Raw genomic sequence first — 17,361 nt, forward strand, 5'->3', positions numbered from 1 at the left:
ACATATCTGTGCTATACTAATTTCATTTTACAATCTAAAATTCATTAAACCTATAAATTAGAAAGTAGAAACAAAATTAAAAAATGGATTTGGAAGGCTGCAAAATTCTAAACAGAGAAAGGAGATAGGGGCCCACCATTAAGGCTAAACCACAATTATTGAGCACCAAAACCATGTCCTAATGAATCTCATTTCCTTCTATAAATAACCCCTTTCTTCTTCATTCTTTCTCATCTACAACTTTCTACGACGCTTCTGAAGCAAAGGGAAAAAACAAACATCATCGGAAGAAAATAAATAAGAAACAACGTTAAGAAACACTAAACCATGAGTTACTTGAACCGTGTTTGGATGGCTGCCACGGTGGCGGTTGCGCAAGGCCACACCGACCCAGGCCACAAGTGCAAAACCGCCGTCAAGTCTATCCACAACAACCGCACCCGTCTCTTCTCTGCCGGAGGCCTCTCTGATCTCAGGCCTTTGTCTGGCCTTATGGGATCTGACGTTGCCGGAGCTGCGACGGGGAACGGTTCCTCCGCCGATGATCGACGGGGGCAAACCGACGACTCTCTCCGGAAGGTTATGTACTTGAGCTGCTGGGGCCAGGGCTGAGAGCCTCCGGCGTCGTCGCCGTCTTCGGCGATTTGAGCTCACCGGATGAGGAGTTAGTAACCAGGATCCTGGTCTCGGGTCGAGATCGGATCTGAAGAGCCAAAAGGAGTGGTTGACCGGGTCAAATCGAGTGACTCGGTTGATGAAGAGTGTTAAATATTTTGGCTTTCGATAAATATTGTAAATTGAAAACTGTACATATGAGAATGGTTTTCTGACCTCCGTAAAATTTGTAACTTCGGGTTATGAAAAGTGGAAAATTTGACATATCTAGTTATCTTCTTTCTCTTTGGAGTTCCAGCTAAACCTACTTAATGTCATTTTGAACTGAATTTTCGTGCAACTTAGATTCCCTTGTAATCAAAAGGATCAGGCTAATAATCATGGAATTTTCTTCCTCCATAATTCATGAGCTTAAAAAATTGCTGAACTTTTATTTATTTATTGTTGGAGATATACAAATTATCCTTATACAAATCCTATGTTATGGTTGTTGGTACTACTGTTAGAGGACATAAATAAATCCAGCAGTGAGTAGTTAATTACTTAGCTCCAGACTCTACTACTCCAGTGAATTTTTATTTTTTTTCTATTTTTTTAAATAAAAAATCATTGTCTTTGTTACCAGTTCTGGAATTGCCTCTTGAATCAAGCAAAGACGTTTTTCTGGTGTCTTTTAGATGTTGATAAAGGGAATATTACTAGTGTGAAACTCTGAATATTGGCGCAATTTTCAGAACAAAGGAACATATAGGCCTATAATTTGTAGGCAGAGATTCGAAATGCCCCTTTAGTGCGAAAAAGTTCTCTGATTTCTGAACAACACTGCCTAAAAATGGAAACATCTGGGAAGCTGGAAGGTATGAAACTTGACATTATTAGGGATGGGAAACAAGATTATGACCTTATACTTTCATATTTTGGTCAGACCAAGTCATAGTTGAAACAGCCTTAAAATTATAGCCTTGTCTTAATGGCCACCCCCTTTTCCTGTTCAGCTGATGTTGCCTGATGTATTATTGTACAAATGTCTCGTTGTATATGAATTGAGTGTAATTTTACTCGAGAAATAGTAAGATAGAAAATTTTATCAGGAAAAGGAATATATTCAAATTGTATAGGAACAAAAATTGGTGTAACAAAAAGGCTACAATAAGGCACAGGATTTACAATGGGGATTGGGACATTGGGTCAATAAAATTACCCTGGAAATCAAAATCATTACATAAACAGTAAACACTAACATGGGAAGAGAATGTAAACATAGAGAGAAAATGGATTAAAGAATAACAGAAAAAAACACACTGAGCTAATGTTACATTGGTGTAGTATCAGCAACAATTTATCCAAATCAAACAGGCAGGGAAATACTCCTCTGGGGTCCAGATGCAACGTTTGGTTTGATGTCCCAAGATGCAACATGATGGTCTTCCTCAGGAAGTATAAAAGGCAAAGAAATCTCTCGGATCATCAATTCTCCACAAAATGGGCATTCACTAGCTATAGCATCATCCAATTGTGCTCGGAGCTGCCCCATCAATTTCACATAAGAGTACAGAACACAAAGTTATTAGTCCAAAGTCCATGAAAATCACCCAAAGATTAGCTCTTTCAAGAGCAATTCCACTTAATAATAACAATACTGATAGATGTTACTTGATGCATAAGAGTTCTAAACGAACCTTGTCTACAGTAGTCATGCTAGGTATAGAATCCTCGGATGAAGAAAGGGTACCATTAGATTCCCTTCTTGCTTCACTGCCTATCAAAGTAAGTTGTTTCTGTAGATCCAGAATATACTCGGCCTGTAACATTTCCCATTCAATTCAATTTAAATGAGGGTCTTTGGTGATAACAACAAATTTTCAGATAAAATACAGGAGGAAGATTCACAATGGAATATCAAGAGGGGGGGTGGGGAATATAGGAGGGAAAATGGTACTATATTTACATGGGATTCAACTGTACAGCGAGTAACATGGGCAATCAGGCATTGTGCATGGAAGGCATGTCCACAAGGGAACACATAAAAAGGAGCCATTGGCCCTACGGATGTATAACCACGCCCCATGCCAATCTCCCTGCCGGCAGTTAATATTTTCCGGCGACATACCTAGAGAGCACATTGAAAAATTATTTCATACATCAGTGAAATTCAGCTACTAAATTCCCGTGTAAACAAAAAGCATAGTGATTTTAATATTAGTTTGTTACGTAGGTGAACATATGAACATTTGAAAAGGATAGATGCAGTATTGCAAAAACATATTATGATGAAGATCAATACCCCGCATTCCTCATCGCGATCAATAACAGTGCATCTTTGAGCAAGTGCACTAATATCTTTTCTAATGTTGTCAGCACCATGGGTAGCGTCATTCATCTCCTCCTTTAGTTGTTCAATTTGCTTGTTGTAATCCTCCAATGATGAGCAGATAGCCTCCTGCATAAATTCAGGAAAAATATATAAATTGAAATTCCAAGAATTCAAGGCATAAAAGCATCATATTACTTTGCATATAACATTTTTGTGTGTTAAAATTCAAAGAGGAAGTAAACGTTCTTCCATTCATTTGCAGGAAACATAGGAGAAAAAGACAATATATTTAGCAGGCATTGTTAAACATATTGATCATAGTTTAATGTTGTTAATCAACATGAGTAAACCAGAGAAGAGATAATTGTACCTTGAAGTCATCAATCAGGGCAAAATCAGGAAAGAATGGTAATATATCCTCTATCTTCAAGAGACCATCAGTTTCTTTAAGGAAAGCAATTGCCTTCCTTATGTTTTCCCGCTTAGTTCCTTTTTCTTGTTCAACAACGTGCTTGGCGATCATGAGCCATAGCTTCTTTCTCAAATCTTCATCATCCTCAACTTTATCGGCTTCAGCCATTGCTAGCTCTGGATCAACCTAATGCACAAAAGTTAATTAGAACAAAATAAGAGTCAGCTTTTAGAAGAGATAACCACTTCAACATATTTTTCTTATGATATATAAATCTTGCAAAATAAAGAATTCCTAACTGAATATGTTGAATAACATTTTCCAAACTCAGACTCTTGTAGAACTCCAATATTTTAAAAAATTGCAAGAGGATTAAAGGAAATAAGCAAGAGAGATGGTGTTCAAAAGCTCTTGATGAAGAACATTTGATAAAAACATCTCAGAGCTGCTTGAACACAATATTACCGGATTAGTCTAACCTGTAGGGCAAGAGCAACTGCTTCTTCATGCATAGACATCATGCTGTATATATGAACACATGCACGCATTCTTTTTTGCTTGAGGCAAAGGCGCAGGGCATACTTAGGATCGTAGAAGAATTCAGGACCATTTATTTGTCCCTTCCCAAACTTGCATTCTAGGAAACGTAAAAGTGCACTATCATCTTCCTGAATAGACAAATGGGAAACAAGTTGAATACAAATATAAGTGTTAGGCACAATATCAATATCAAACATGTACAAGAGTCGTAACTTCTGTCAAATCTAATCAAAATGAACCAAAACTCTCATGCATTGGCTGCAAGAAATGCGAAGATTTTTAAGAGTTAATCAAATTTATCTGATTTCCCAAGGCGCATGTTAAAACTTCTGTTGTTCAAGTATGTTTGCAATTGAAATCTAAACATGACATTTCAGTTTTAATAAGGACAATATTACAATATAACTATTATCATGTTGCAGTCCAAATCTGTCATTTCAGCTTTAACAATTGGCGCAAAGAGTAGTTGTTGGTTACATGCATGAGAAGTGAAAGCACAGGCAATTATAATGTCAAATAGTACAAAGAATGTAAAACACCCTTCTAACCACCACATCAGGGGTATATATATACAAGAAGCAAACCACTCAACCTGCTTTGCATATAAAGAAAGCAGCAAGTTATGAACTCCAGGATCTTCGTTATGCAATCTATGAACACAATATTCAAGATATTTGATGACCTCATGTGTCTCATTCCTGCAAGTGAAAAAAGTGGATATAAAATAAAACTAAAATTCTCAAATAGAATATCATGAAAGTTTATGAAAATCTGTTGGATGCAGGTGGAAAAAAGCTAAAGGAAAATAATTCAATTGATGAATAAGGGAGAAAAAGCAAAAGGGAAATAATTGAATTGGTGAACTCATTTCTGAAAATGATAGAAAATGGAATGCCGTACTTTGCATGAGGTTCACTTGAATAACGCATCATTGCAGGAATCAATTTTCTTGGGTTCAGGTTCTTCGTAGCCATCCATGACTCCACAGTTTCATATGCATCAAGGGCGATAAGGTCTGGAGCAAACTTATACTGCATAGGACAGGAATGCCATTCATTACTTACTATTTTATAGGCAGAGATTGAGAGGCTTCAATGCCAAACAAAAGTAATAGAAAATAAAGGTCAAGAGGAATGAAATAATATAGAGGCAAAATTGTTATCACTTGCCCATAACAAAAGCTTGAACAATACCTGAAGGTCTTCAGGCACAGAAGGTTTCTGAAGCACTTCCAGTGCTTTTTTAGCTTCTCCTTGCTGAAAGCAAAATTCCACAAAAACAGAAGGAAAGAACAATGAAGTGAGATACTAGTATCAGATAGTCTTTAATAACCACATGTAACAAAAGTGAGTACCTGAATGTAATGGTGAACTACAATCTCATAATGACCTTTTAAGCTAGCAAAGTATACCAACTCGTCAACCCTTCCATAACTGTCAAAAGCAGCAAAAGCAGAATTATGCTAGATAAAACTATATATGTGTACAACAAAGATCATCAAAATTCATCCAAAGACATAAAGAAGTATTATACACTACCTTTCTAAAAGCTTCATCGTGGTGGCTTCATCCAATTCATCCTTGCTGTCACTGAGAAAAGCACGAAACTCCTGAATGGTTGATTGGTACTCTGAATTGCTATTCTCCAAAGAAGATTCATCCTCCAAAAGCAGCCGATTTATCTAAAGATCAAGGTACTTTCAAAATTTATTTGCATATATAGAAAGAAAAAAAAAAGGAAAAAATAATGACACAACTCAAGGACAAAGAATACAGCCAATTCAGTGATTCCATTTCAAAAACCCTGCATTACCATTTTTTCCCAACAATGAAAATCAAAGCATAATTCAGTATTCTTGCTTTACTATCAAGCAACAGGAAACATGACTTGGTCATTTGATGACATGAATTTGTGGTTTTCTTAGAAACAAAAATGTGGTATTTATTTTCTATTATTTACTTAAAACTGTTTACAATGTTTTCATCATGCACTCATGTGGATATCATTGACAGAAAAGGACAAGAAACAAGATAAATTTGTCAGGCATGCAGTAGAACCTTGTCCAGATATAATTCAGTTGCCCATGTGGATATCATTGTTATCTGACATTTATCGCCCTTCTCCAAATTATCAAGCTTCCGCAGTAAGAAAGTTCTCAAAGCATCCTGCAAATAAGAAGAGAAAATATCGAACTTTCATATTTATGAATCAAATTTTCAAGCAGTGAAATATAATGACAAAATATAAGATGCATAAATCAAAATCAGTTTCCTATACCTATGCTCACAACAAGAAGCTATAATCGTAAGGGATTAAACAGGCATATGAATATTATGATGAAAACTAAATTTATCTTTTATCAGACTTGCACGCAAAAGAAGGCTGGAATAAAGCAGCAGAGCACAATTTAATGAGAAAATGCAAATTAAACATGAACTCTTCCAGAAATGCTCAAACTGACAAGTAATGCAGCCATATAATCTTATTTAAGGAAGGGGAAAAAAGGGCCTTCTTCTAATTCGCATAATAGAAAATATCAATAAAATGAGAAGTACCTGCTCACCAGCACTTATGAACTTCAAAGTGACTTCCTCAAATGATAAAATATAATTGATCTGCAAAATCATATTCCTGTCAGTTACTATTCTTTTGGGATAATAAAGGTAAGCATGACTAGAAACGAGAGAGTCATAGGCATGTACCTTTATCACAAAAAAAAAAGGCTTGCTTTTATAATCAAATAAACACAATTGTGTGGAGATAACGATGAAAAGAAATTTTAAAGCACCAAACTTCAAATCTATAAATGGCATTTATAAAAGATATACCAAGTGGCCTTTGTCAAGGAACCGATCCTACAGAATTTGGAGTAAAAAGAAGGGACTTTTCAAAGTTCCACATATGGATCTCTTAAAGTGTGAAAAGATTCATTGGGAAAGATGTATTATGATCACCTGAGCAGTGAGCAATATGCTATAGGCCATTTTCATTATCAATTAGACCGTGATATGAATCTTTAAAGTTTATCTCCATGAGAGACAAGTCCACTGATAAATATAATGGACCAAAATCCAAGGACGCAATGCATTTACTTTTAGGTTACCAAGTTTCACATAAGCAAGGTAATTCTTGTACACCAATATATTGAAACTAAAAAGAAAATTACCTTGGCATAGAATGATGCAGCTCTGAAATAATCTTTAGATGAAAATGCAGCTTCAGCCTGCACCACAAAATATTCCAATTAAACACCAAATTGCAGCTTTTTGGTAAAATAAATCTGTGAACTTATATGACTATGTAACCGCTTTCTGGTCAGAATAAAAAACTAGTGGGCAATACCTGCACTAGATATACTTGGTCCCTTTGAATAGGATCACGGCAATTTGCTAAAGCAGCAGCATACTCTTTCATGTCAAGATACACTTTCCACATATCTCGACCCTCATCATCAATAGACACCTATTAAATTGCCAAATCCAACAGCAGCCCCGATTACTATTTAACCAACCTAGTTAAATGCGAAATACGAGAGACTGCAAAAATAAGACAATAATTACAATACAAACCTGAAAGATAGAGTTTTGGTCATATGCATAGAATAAGCCAGCTGTGGCATCACTACATAATCCAATAATACCCTTCGATTTTGATTCTGAAACTTGATCGAACTGAAGTTCCTCTATAATATGTTCACTAATTCTGTTTACAACCTACAAATGTTCATAATTTTAGCAAGCATGCATAAACGCCTTAAAACAAAGCTTTGTATGGGATAAGCATTATACAAAACACAATTAAGATAGAGAAGAGTGTACACACCTTGACTTTATTCCCTAAAAGCAACAAAAAGTGGAATTCAGACAATGCTATTGAACATGGTTTGATCATTTCTGATCCTTCAGACAATTTTGAGTAGTCCAAAAGAGCCTTGTTCTCAATGAAATTTTCATTCCCACTTGAAGAACTGTCAAGTTATCAAAAGTTTGGGGAGAAAGGCTAATAAGTTCCTTAGAAAAGAACAATATGGAAGGGATTTCACAAAAGACTACATTGAGATCCACTCCTAAAGCATAAGTAGCATAGTTAGAATCAAGATTTGCAGACACGAGACCACATAATAAAAAATGGAATGAATCAAGTTCTATATTTAATAAAATAGATAACACTTTCAAGACATTCTCTACCCTACCTGTGTTGCCCTCCACCAAAATTTAAGCCACCATGGTAAATACCAGCTCCAGAAAGCCATGCAAAATGTACAGCCCTTCGTTGCTTAATGTAAAAATGCAGCTCGCTGAAAATAACAAGGAAAAGATGAGTACACAAAACAAAAGTAAAGGCCGCAAATAACAAGGAAATGTTCAGCCACTAGATATCTACATTTTTTTCTGAATGTTCCCAAGACATAACACTAATATGATCAAAAGAGAGAAAGGAAAGAAGTAGTTGCCTGTTTGGTATTTCGCCAGGAAGTTCCATGAAATGTACTGTACGGTCTGCATAACTTGAAAACACAGTCTACACTTGGATAACAATCAGCATAATTAAACTTTGAACTAAAATAAGCATATAAGGAAAAGGGTAAGATTTATTAATGTGATATTTTTATTTTTATCAAACATGGTTTAATAGTGTCATAGAATTATACCTTGTTTTAGCACAAACAAGCAATTAAAAAGTACCCAACAGGAATAACCTGTTTATAGATACTGTACTGCTAATATTTTCTCTTAATAAATGGTAGTAAGGGGAGGTTATTCCAGTACGCAAAGCAAATGTCAATATCAATAGTATTTGACTTACTTCTAGTGACCCAAAGCCAGTGAAAGAATATAGCCGAGTAGGAGTAACAGCCATCACATAATATCTAGTCCCATTAATTATGCTAGCTGTTTCCATCTGAAAAGAAAAAGAAAAGGAACCAGTAATTTAATGTCTTAAGTCATATTTGAAGGAAAAGTTGAGGGGGAAAACTCTAGCTTAGTATTTATTTATTTTGTTAATAGGAATAGTAAACTCGAGCTTCAGTTCCCTTGAAGAAAATAAAAGAAAAAGAGAGATGGAAACAGCTAAATCCTAAAATCTTGAAAAATGAACCAAAACAATGTATAGAACCTGCAAGCCCATAAAAGCTTCTGGGAGTTCTGATAATTCAAAGAGAAGATTAATATACTTCTCCTTCTTATCCTTCTCATCCACAGCCAATTCATGAAGCTGACCATTTTCAGTACCAAGAATGACTTCTTTGGTGGAAACTGCATTTGAAAATTTCAATCAAAACCTCAAGCAGAAATGAGCATGTACTTACACCAACAAGCAATTGGCATCAATCAATTATATGATGAACAATGAACTCTACCTTCAGTTATCTGTTGCCTGTTCCACGCAACTGCATTCACAACAAGACCTTTCAGCTTGCTCAAAACTCGAGGCTTGGTCCATTTTGCATGAGTATAGAAAGTTTCAGCTCCTCCAGGACCCACAACAGTGGCAATGCAGTGACTCCCTCCAGGATCAACAAAAACCCTGTGGATCGACTGCTCCCCAGGTCGACCCGCAGAGAGATCAATCTCTGCACTCCAAACAATATCACATTCTTACCAACCCAATTGCACAAACTCCAAATTCCAGAATAAGCTCAACCACACAACTATCAACTAAGCAAAAGGCTAAAAAAAGAAGATGAGCCCCTACTCCATCTCTAGATAAAAACATAAACAGAGTCGCCAACTAGCTACCCCAAAAGAAAAAGTTACTGAATTCACAACAGGATGTCAACCAATTTGAACTTTGGATAACACAGGACATGCTCAAACAATCATGGCAAAGGCAATGTGATGATTCGAAAAGGTTGAAATTTTTACCATTTGAATCGCCAACCCCAAAATCATGCCTGATGACCCATCCTTTGCTGGTCCCAATGACGATGACATCGTTTCCAGCAGCCATACATGTGATAACTCCACGCCCTTTAGCAGCATATCGTTCTAGAAGGTCCACCGTAAACACTTGCCTCCCATGATCCATCCTATAAATTTCAAATTCATTTGTACATTTAAAAAAAGAAGAAGATATTTTCAATTGAAATTAAGCACAATTCATGTTTAAGGTACAAAGACACAACTTGATATAATGGGATCTGCCAAAAAGAGCTTACTTGATCGACGGATGAATGGTTTAGAGCTGAAAACTTGGAATTCGGTGGTTTTGATCACTGCTGATACCAAAACAAAATCACTGTGGTTTCTGCTTCCACATGGAACTAACTTTTTTTTCCCATCATACACCGGAGAAGACGATCAATTGCGATAGTTTTGCTGGGAGAACTGAAGCTAGGAGGCATCTTCCATGGTCCTAATAACTCATGGACCATCATGGTCCTTCACAGTTTCAAAAATTTTAGGGCAATTTACGTAAATAAATAAAGTGGGAGAGTTATTTACGTAAATGTGCAAATCTGTATGTTGTTACGATTTTGTGCGAAATGGATTTATATGTAAACCGTGGCAACCCACCACGGTTTCTAAACATGCATAAACCGTGGGAGGTCACCACGGATTAGGAGCAAATTTTTGTAGGAGGAAACCGTGGTAGGTCACCACGGTTTATGAAGGAAATTTGGCAAGCATAAACCGTGGGGAGTCACCACGGTTTATGAAGAAACTTGTTTGCACATAAAACCTTGTGGGTCACCACGGTTTATGTGTGGTAAATAATGGCCAGAAAACCTTGTTAATTTTATGTCCAAGACACAACTTACTTTTTATTTTTTTATTATTCTTGTTAAATTTTTTATAATTATTTTTTTATATTATATTTTTCATCTCAAATTTTTTTAATGAAAAAATGAGAATAATTAGATTTTCATAATTTGTTCTAGTTTATCACCAAGCAGAATTACAAGAACACAAAATTTTTGTCTCTATCCATCAGTGTCTTGTCCTGTCCTATTTTCAGTGTCTTATCCTATTTTGTTGTTGAAAACAAAGGCAGCCTAATAAATACACACTATATAGTACATTTTATAAAGAAAAAAATCATCTATTTCTGTTGAATATTTATAATAAAATTTTTTCGTTCTCTTTATGTATTATTGACTAATATATACTATAAAATTTTTACATGTATTATCAATTAGTTTTTTCATTATGTTTATCCCTATTTTTCATTTTACACTATATTTAAATATTTATTATACTATAAAAATATTAATGAACATAATAAAATAATTACTTATTAATATTTTTTAGAGTACTCATTAATATTCTTAAAATATAATAATATTTTTATTTTAAATTTAACAAATACTAATGTATCAATATACACTTATATGTGAATTTATTAAATCTCTATATAAAGATTTAATCAATAAGCATGTTAATGAATTAATATACCAATATTAACAAGTAATTATTTATTGTACTCATTAATATGTTATAGTGTAATAAATCTTTATTTTATAAATGAAAAAATAAAGATGTATATAATGAGAGAGGTCACCTTAAGCTTAAACGAACTTTTGAGTAGTTTTTATAAGTTCGCCTAAGATTTTGAAAACTTCATAAAAACTCAAAATAAAAAATAAAAACACAGATTCCAAACATTAATGTTAGTGTAATTTATTTTTAAAAATATTTTTATTTTATAATAGAAAAAAATCCAAAAATTTCATGGTGTTTATTATTAGAGTCTAATTTTTTTCTAATTTTTTTACATCACAAATTTTAAATATTTTAAATTTATTAAATTTCATCATCTTAATTAAATATTAATTTTTTTTTTTTTAGTAAATAGACATCAATTTTTTAAGCACTATAAAAATCATTTTCTTAATATTATCTGATTTTTTTTATTGTACTCTTTCTATTATAAAAATAATGATTTTTATAATAAACAGCTTTGTATCTCTTGGACATAAAATTAACAAGATTTTCTGGCCATTATTTACCACATATAAACCGTGGTGACCCACAAGGTTTTATGTGCAAACAAGTTTCTTCATAAACCGTGGTGACTCCCCACGGTTTATGCTTGCCAAATTTCCTTCATAAACCGTGGTGACCTACCACGGTTTCCTCCTACAAAAATTTGCTCCTAATCCGTGGTGACCTCCCACGGTTTATGCATGTTTAGAAACCGTGGTGAGTTGCCACGGTTTACATATAAATCCATTTTGCACAAAATCGTAACAACAAACAGATTTGCACATTTACGTAAATAACTCTCCCACTTTATTTATTTACGTAAATTGCCCAAAATTTTAGTATGAAATACGAACATGTGTGTCTTTGTTAAAGTTTATAAAAAATACATAGAATTTAAGTTTTTTTTCATGTATTTATTATATATTTATTAAAATAAAATATTTAAAATTTTTATAATAATAATTTTAACATATATTAATTAAATACTTATCATAATTTTTATCTAACAAATATTTTTCTTTTCCAAACTCAGTCTAATCGAAAAGGGATATTATCTTATAATTACCTTTTATTTTTATTTTTAAGTAGACATTGATATAAATTTTACATTAATTTTTTTTTTTTGATAATCAGATGAGTCAACAACTCCAAAAGAAATAAAAGACAAAGCCACAAACAAACAAAAAAAATAAAAATACTCAGAATTCTCTTAATCGAAAGAATTTTATACAATCAAAATTTAAAACTAACTTAATATCAAGAAGAGCAGTATAAAAAATATGCAGGCCGAAAAGTAGATCTTGTCTTTTATTTAGCTAACGCATTTGCAACCGAATTAACTTCTAAAAAGAAATGGGATTAAGAAATATTTACAATTTATTGGCCTGAACACCAATATCATCTACAAGGAGAACACATGAGTGGTTAGCAGGGCACCCATTTCTCTAAAATTGAAGGACAGAGGCATAGTCACATTTCACAATAAAAGTTGTATACTCTTGAGCACTAGTAATTTGTAAACCACAGACAATGCCCCACATTTCAGCGTAAGTTATCGAGCAGCTTCCAAGATTGCAAGAGAAACCCAAAATAAACCTCCAAGTGATCTCTAAATAAACCACCACACTTTCAAGATTACAAGAGAAACCCAAAATATACCTCCTAAATGATCTCTAAATAAACCACCACAAGTAGCACTATTTAGATAGTCTAAAAAGTTTCAACATTTTTTTCGGTGGCAGAAGCCATCGAATGAGACACTGCGGTTCAATATTGACAGAACTCCTTCTTTAATATTTATCAATTTTTAAAATCTCATCGGTTCAAGCTCTAATTTGGTGCACAGCCATGGAAACAAGAATAATCTTTCTATCAAAGACAAATTTATTGCGACAGAACCAAAAAAAGGCAGTAGCAACACCAAAAGAGGCAAGGCTAGTGACTTGGACACCTCGGGTTGCTCTCCAACCAATGAACAACGTCTGTGTTGAAGAAGGAAGGTGCTTGGATAGCAGGGATGAAGACATTCCATATGTTCTTGGCAAAGTAACAGTCATATAAAACATGCTCCACTGATTCTTCATGTTGAGTGCAGCGAGGGCAAGACAAGTCTTGAGTTAGGTAGCACCTTTTTCGTTCGGCATTAGTTAGAATGGCTTGGTATGCAGCGAGCCAGAGAAAAGAGCGAGTTCGTTCGGGACCCTTCTAGCTCCAAACCAAATTAAAGAGCCGATTAAGGTTGCTAGGATTGTCTTGAATGGCTTGATAAGCTGACTTGACGTTATACGCTCCATCAGGTGAGGGTGCACACGCAATATGATCAGCTGGCTTCCAAGGGGAATTTGGGGGGATAGCGACATGATTCTTTTGACCACATCCTCCGGCAGGATCTCCTCGAGTCTCACAATGTCCCAGGATCCTGAAACGGTAAAAAAATTAGTCAGGTTCACAGAATAATCAATATCATCGCTTACCTGAGTTGTGTAATGTTCAAGCTTCCCTAACCGAGGGACCCAGTTGTACTTCCAGAAATCTATTTTAGAACCATTCCCGATGCACCAGATATGGTTAGATTCCACAATATCCCACCTGGCACAAATTCCTTTCCACAAGTTAGAGCTACTTTATTTTCGCTCACCTTTGGAATAATGTCATTTCTGCTTCCATACTTTGACCGAAGAACTCTAGTCCACAAGGCATTTTTATTTTCAATAAACCCCCACCCAACTTTCATCGTAAAGGCATGGTTGAGCGTACTAGCATGGTGAATCCCCAGGTCACCCGACTTTTTTGGTTCGCAAACTTTCTTCCAGCTCACCAAATGAATTTTGCGAGTTTGATTGGTGTCTCTCCAAAGAAAATTCCTGCATTTTTTATCAATAGTATTACAAGTAGCTTTAGGTAAAAAAGCAATTTACATAGTATAAGATGGAATAGAAGAAAGAACATATTTCACCAGAGTATTTCTTCCCGCCAAAGACAATGAGGAGGCTTTCCAAAAATTTAGTCTAGCATTCAGCTTGTCAATAATATTATTAAAAGTGTTTTCCGAAACTCTGGAGTGATGAAGAGGTACACCCAAATATTTTTCTAAATCATCCGTTCTGGAGAAATTCAAGGCTTCCGAGATGCTTGTTCTAACATTGTTCCTTATATTTCTGGAGAAGAAGACTCTAGTCTTATCCTGACTGACCTTCTACCCAGAACTATCACAAAAGGCATTAAGGCAATTATTAATGACCTCGGCTTGTTCCAAGCTTGTTTTCGCAAATAAAATTAAGTCATCTGCGAAGCAAAGGTGAGAAATCTTTAAAGCATCTCTTTTCAAACGAATTGGTTTTCAAAACCCATGCTCCACAGCTGCATCAATAAGTTGAGATAAGCATTCAATACACAAAATAAAAATGTAGGACGAAATAAGGTCTCTTTGTCTGATGCTCCCTAAATGGTGGGAATTCTTCGAATTCATCCCCATTCTAGAGAACTCTCATTTTGGAAAAAAAAATATGCAATCATAAATGAGATTAGTTATATGGGAGGAAAAGCCAATATCCATCAGGATGTCCTTTACAAAAGACCATTTTAATTTGTCAGACTTTTTCGAGATCGATTTTAATAGCTATCCATCCAACCTTTTTCACCTTTCTTGCTTTTCATCGAATGAATAACCTCCTGAGTTATAATAATATTATCCGATGAATGTCTTTCCAGAACAAAGCTACTCTGAGACATCCACTAACTAAAAATCTATCAACAGGAAGGCCGAACTGATATGTCACATCCTATAAAGTTATCGTGCACTCCCCAAATGACATAAGGTGTGGGTCTCGGAACGCCATCGCTCCACAAATACACTAATCAATGGTTCATCGAGGTTAAACCAATAATCATTCAACTTTGCAACATGTAGTAATCCGGCACTATTTAGGTACGACTTTATACGGTCATGCAATATCATCATCTGTTGTCTATAAATGCTCTTTACACATCGGGTTAGCTGATAAAACAAGAATATACACTCGCAACTCACCAATGCATCATAACAACAAAAACATATATTAATAGTGAAACCCACCCCTAAACCCCGCAACAACCACAATATTCCTAAACATTTTAACCCTAAAATATTAACAAATATCTAAATCACAAACTATATAAATTATATTAAGATAACTACATATGTTACTATCATCAACTATATAGATTGTAAACAAGCTTGACAACTGACTTCTTCGTCGATAAATTCCACAATGTGTGCAATACTGCTCAATCTAGGGGTGTGCATGAGTCGGGTGGAATCGGATTTGATGTGACCCATACCCGACCCGAAATATATACTGGGCCTATTCCCGAACCCGACCCTAGACCCGATGAAACCTATACACTTTCGGGCCACGATTATACCGGGTAAAAACCGGGCCGTTAACATTATATTACCTTGATACCTTCTTATAAACTAGCATGTGAAAATATCCAAATTTTCAATACTCTAACCATTATTTGACATGGTAAAATTCATTTAGAAAATATAATAAGAACCAACTCTTTTCTAAAATTAAAGCATAACCATAATCAATACTAATATTGTCTAATAACACCAAATATTTAAATCAATACAAATAACACAATATTATGTATTAATTAGTCTAAAATCTTATGCATTTTAAACATAAAACATTAACTTATAGTCTTATAATAACTAATAACACAAAATATTAAGGTTTACAATACTTAAATTCCACATAAAAATAGCCATCATCCATCACTAATAACACAAAATATTAATTGTATATGATGACCGGGCCACCGGGCCGATTTCGGGTGACCCGAGCCATGGACCGGACCCGACCCGAAATAATGACCGGGTCTATTTTTGAGACCCTTACCCGGCCCTAGACCCGGTGAAATAACACCAAATTAGCCCCTAAAGTGTTCGGCGCCGGGTCGGGTCTTCGGATCGGGCCGGGCTATGCACACCCCTAGCTCAATCGATACATGTCTCATTCGTTCCTCGCTCTGCTTAACCAAAACTATTATGGCCCCACCGTGCACTTCCCCCCTCCGCCACCTACCAAACCTTCAACCGCCGCTGTTGGCAGCTGCCGTCACCATCCTCCGCAATCTTATTGGCCGTGGCTCCGCTGTTGACCCAAAAGGTTCTTCTTCCTCTTCCATCGTTGACCGCCTTCTTCCCTAACTCTCCTCCTCTCCAAGAGTTTTCTTGCCGTCAATGGAGTATCTCTTTGTGAAACATAACTCGTGGGAAGGCATTCAGGGGTTCTCTATATTCATAATTCGTGCTATGGCATTTGAGGTAACTTGTTGCATGTAAATCATGTTAGGGTATCATGTGTCATGTTATGCACGTAAATCGTGCTATCGTAGGGTGAATTAGGTCAAAAATATGTAACTCCTGCTACCCTAGCACGAGTTATGTTCAAGTTGAAAAACTCATTGCCCTGGCACGATTTATGTGCATTTCTTGAAGGAGTTCCATACATAAATCGTGCTAGGGTGTAGTATTTAATATATTATCTAACCCACAACACCCTAGCAAGATTTATATATTAATAGATATAGGATATTCACGTTTTAAAATTTTATTTAGAGAATCTGGTAATATTGTTTTCTTTTTATTTTATTTAAATAAAAAAACCAACAAATGTGCTTAACACTACCAAAATTATCTGCAGTTAATAACATATATTTATGTAATTAAAGTTCCATTTAATTAAAATAAAATTCAAATGTTTCTAATGTCATGATATAATATGTCTACCACACAAAAGATATTTGTATGAAGATTTTAATTAAAAAAAGATATTTGTATGAAAATTTTAATTAAAAAAAAATATATTAATTGTTTGTTTGATTTAATACTTTTTTTGCATAAAATTATGCAATAATATATACAGAAAAAGGAAAACAGATTCAAAGAAACACTTTAGAAACCAACTATCTACATTTCTGGAGTTCAAGAATTGAATGAGACTACAATTAGGCGAAGTAAATCCTCTCATGTAATAATGTAAATATTTCAGATGACTTGATCA

The 17,361-nt window shown here is 34.8% G+C and overlaps 2 protein-coding genes across 2 annotated transcripts; one reads left to right on the plus strand and one right to left on the minus strand.

Moving 5' to 3' along the window:
• The first annotated feature begins 220 nt into the window (after window positions 1-220).
• Window positions 221-900, plus strand: LOC130944176 (uncharacterized). The gene has a single exon (XM_057872365.1). The coding sequence runs from the start codon at window positions 328-330 to the stop codon at window positions 610-612; it is 285 nt and encodes a 94-aa protein (XP_057728348.1). The 5' UTR covers window positions 221-327; the 3' UTR covers window positions 613-900.
• Window positions 901-1,692: 792 nt separating this feature from the next.
• On the minus strand, window positions 1,693-10,265 carry LOC130944175 (vacuolar sorting protein 18). The gene is made up of 24 exons (XM_057872362.1): window positions 10,042-10,265; window positions 9,749-9,912; window positions 9,244-9,456; window positions 9,000-9,139; window positions 8,688-8,783; window positions 8,335-8,402; window positions 8,074-8,178; window positions 7,704-7,848; window positions 7,451-7,594; window positions 7,224-7,343; window positions 7,048-7,104; window positions 6,437-6,496; window positions 5,939-6,046; window positions 5,420-5,562; window positions 5,236-5,314; window positions 5,075-5,137; window positions 4,782-4,912; window positions 4,474-4,579; window positions 3,821-4,009; window positions 3,300-3,527; window positions 2,900-3,055; window positions 2,564-2,725; window positions 2,295-2,417; window positions 1,693-2,140 (listed from the first exon to the last, which is right to left on the minus strand). The coding sequence occupies exons 2-24, from the start codon at window positions 9,909-9,911 to the stop codon at window positions 1,964-1,966; spliced, it is 2,976 nt and encodes a 991-aa protein (XP_057728345.1). The 5' UTR covers window position 9,912; window positions 10,042-10,265; the 3' UTR covers window positions 1,693-1,963.
• Between the last annotated feature and the right edge of the window lie 7,096 nt (window positions 10,266-17,361).

Source organism: Arachis stenosperma, chromosome 8 (genome assembly GCF_014773155.1).
Source record: "Arachis stenosperma cultivar V10309 chromosome 8, arast.V10309.gnm1.PFL2, whole genome shotgun sequence".
Taxonomy (NCBI): Eukaryota; Viridiplantae; Streptophyta; class Magnoliopsida; order Fabales; family Fabaceae; genus Arachis; species Arachis stenosperma.

Bases quoted from the DNA above. Each gene is read 5' to 3' on its own strand.
- LOC130944176 (XM_057872365.1), top strand. From the start codon at position 328: ATGAGTTACTTGAACCGTGTTTGGATGGCTGCCACGGTGGCGGTTGCG.
- LOC130944175 (XM_057872362.1), bottom strand. From the start codon at position 9,911: ATGGATCATGGGAGGCAAGTGTTTACGGTGGACCTTCTAGAACGATAT. The intron at 9,140-9,243 runs GTAGAGTTCATT...TTTCAAATGCAG, and splicing joins CAGGCAACAGATAACTGAAG to TTTCCACCAAAGAAGTCATT. The intron at 6,047-6,436 runs GTACTTCTCATT...TCTTATTTGCAG, and splicing joins TCATAAGTGCTGGTGAGCAG to GATGCTTTGAGAACTTTCTT.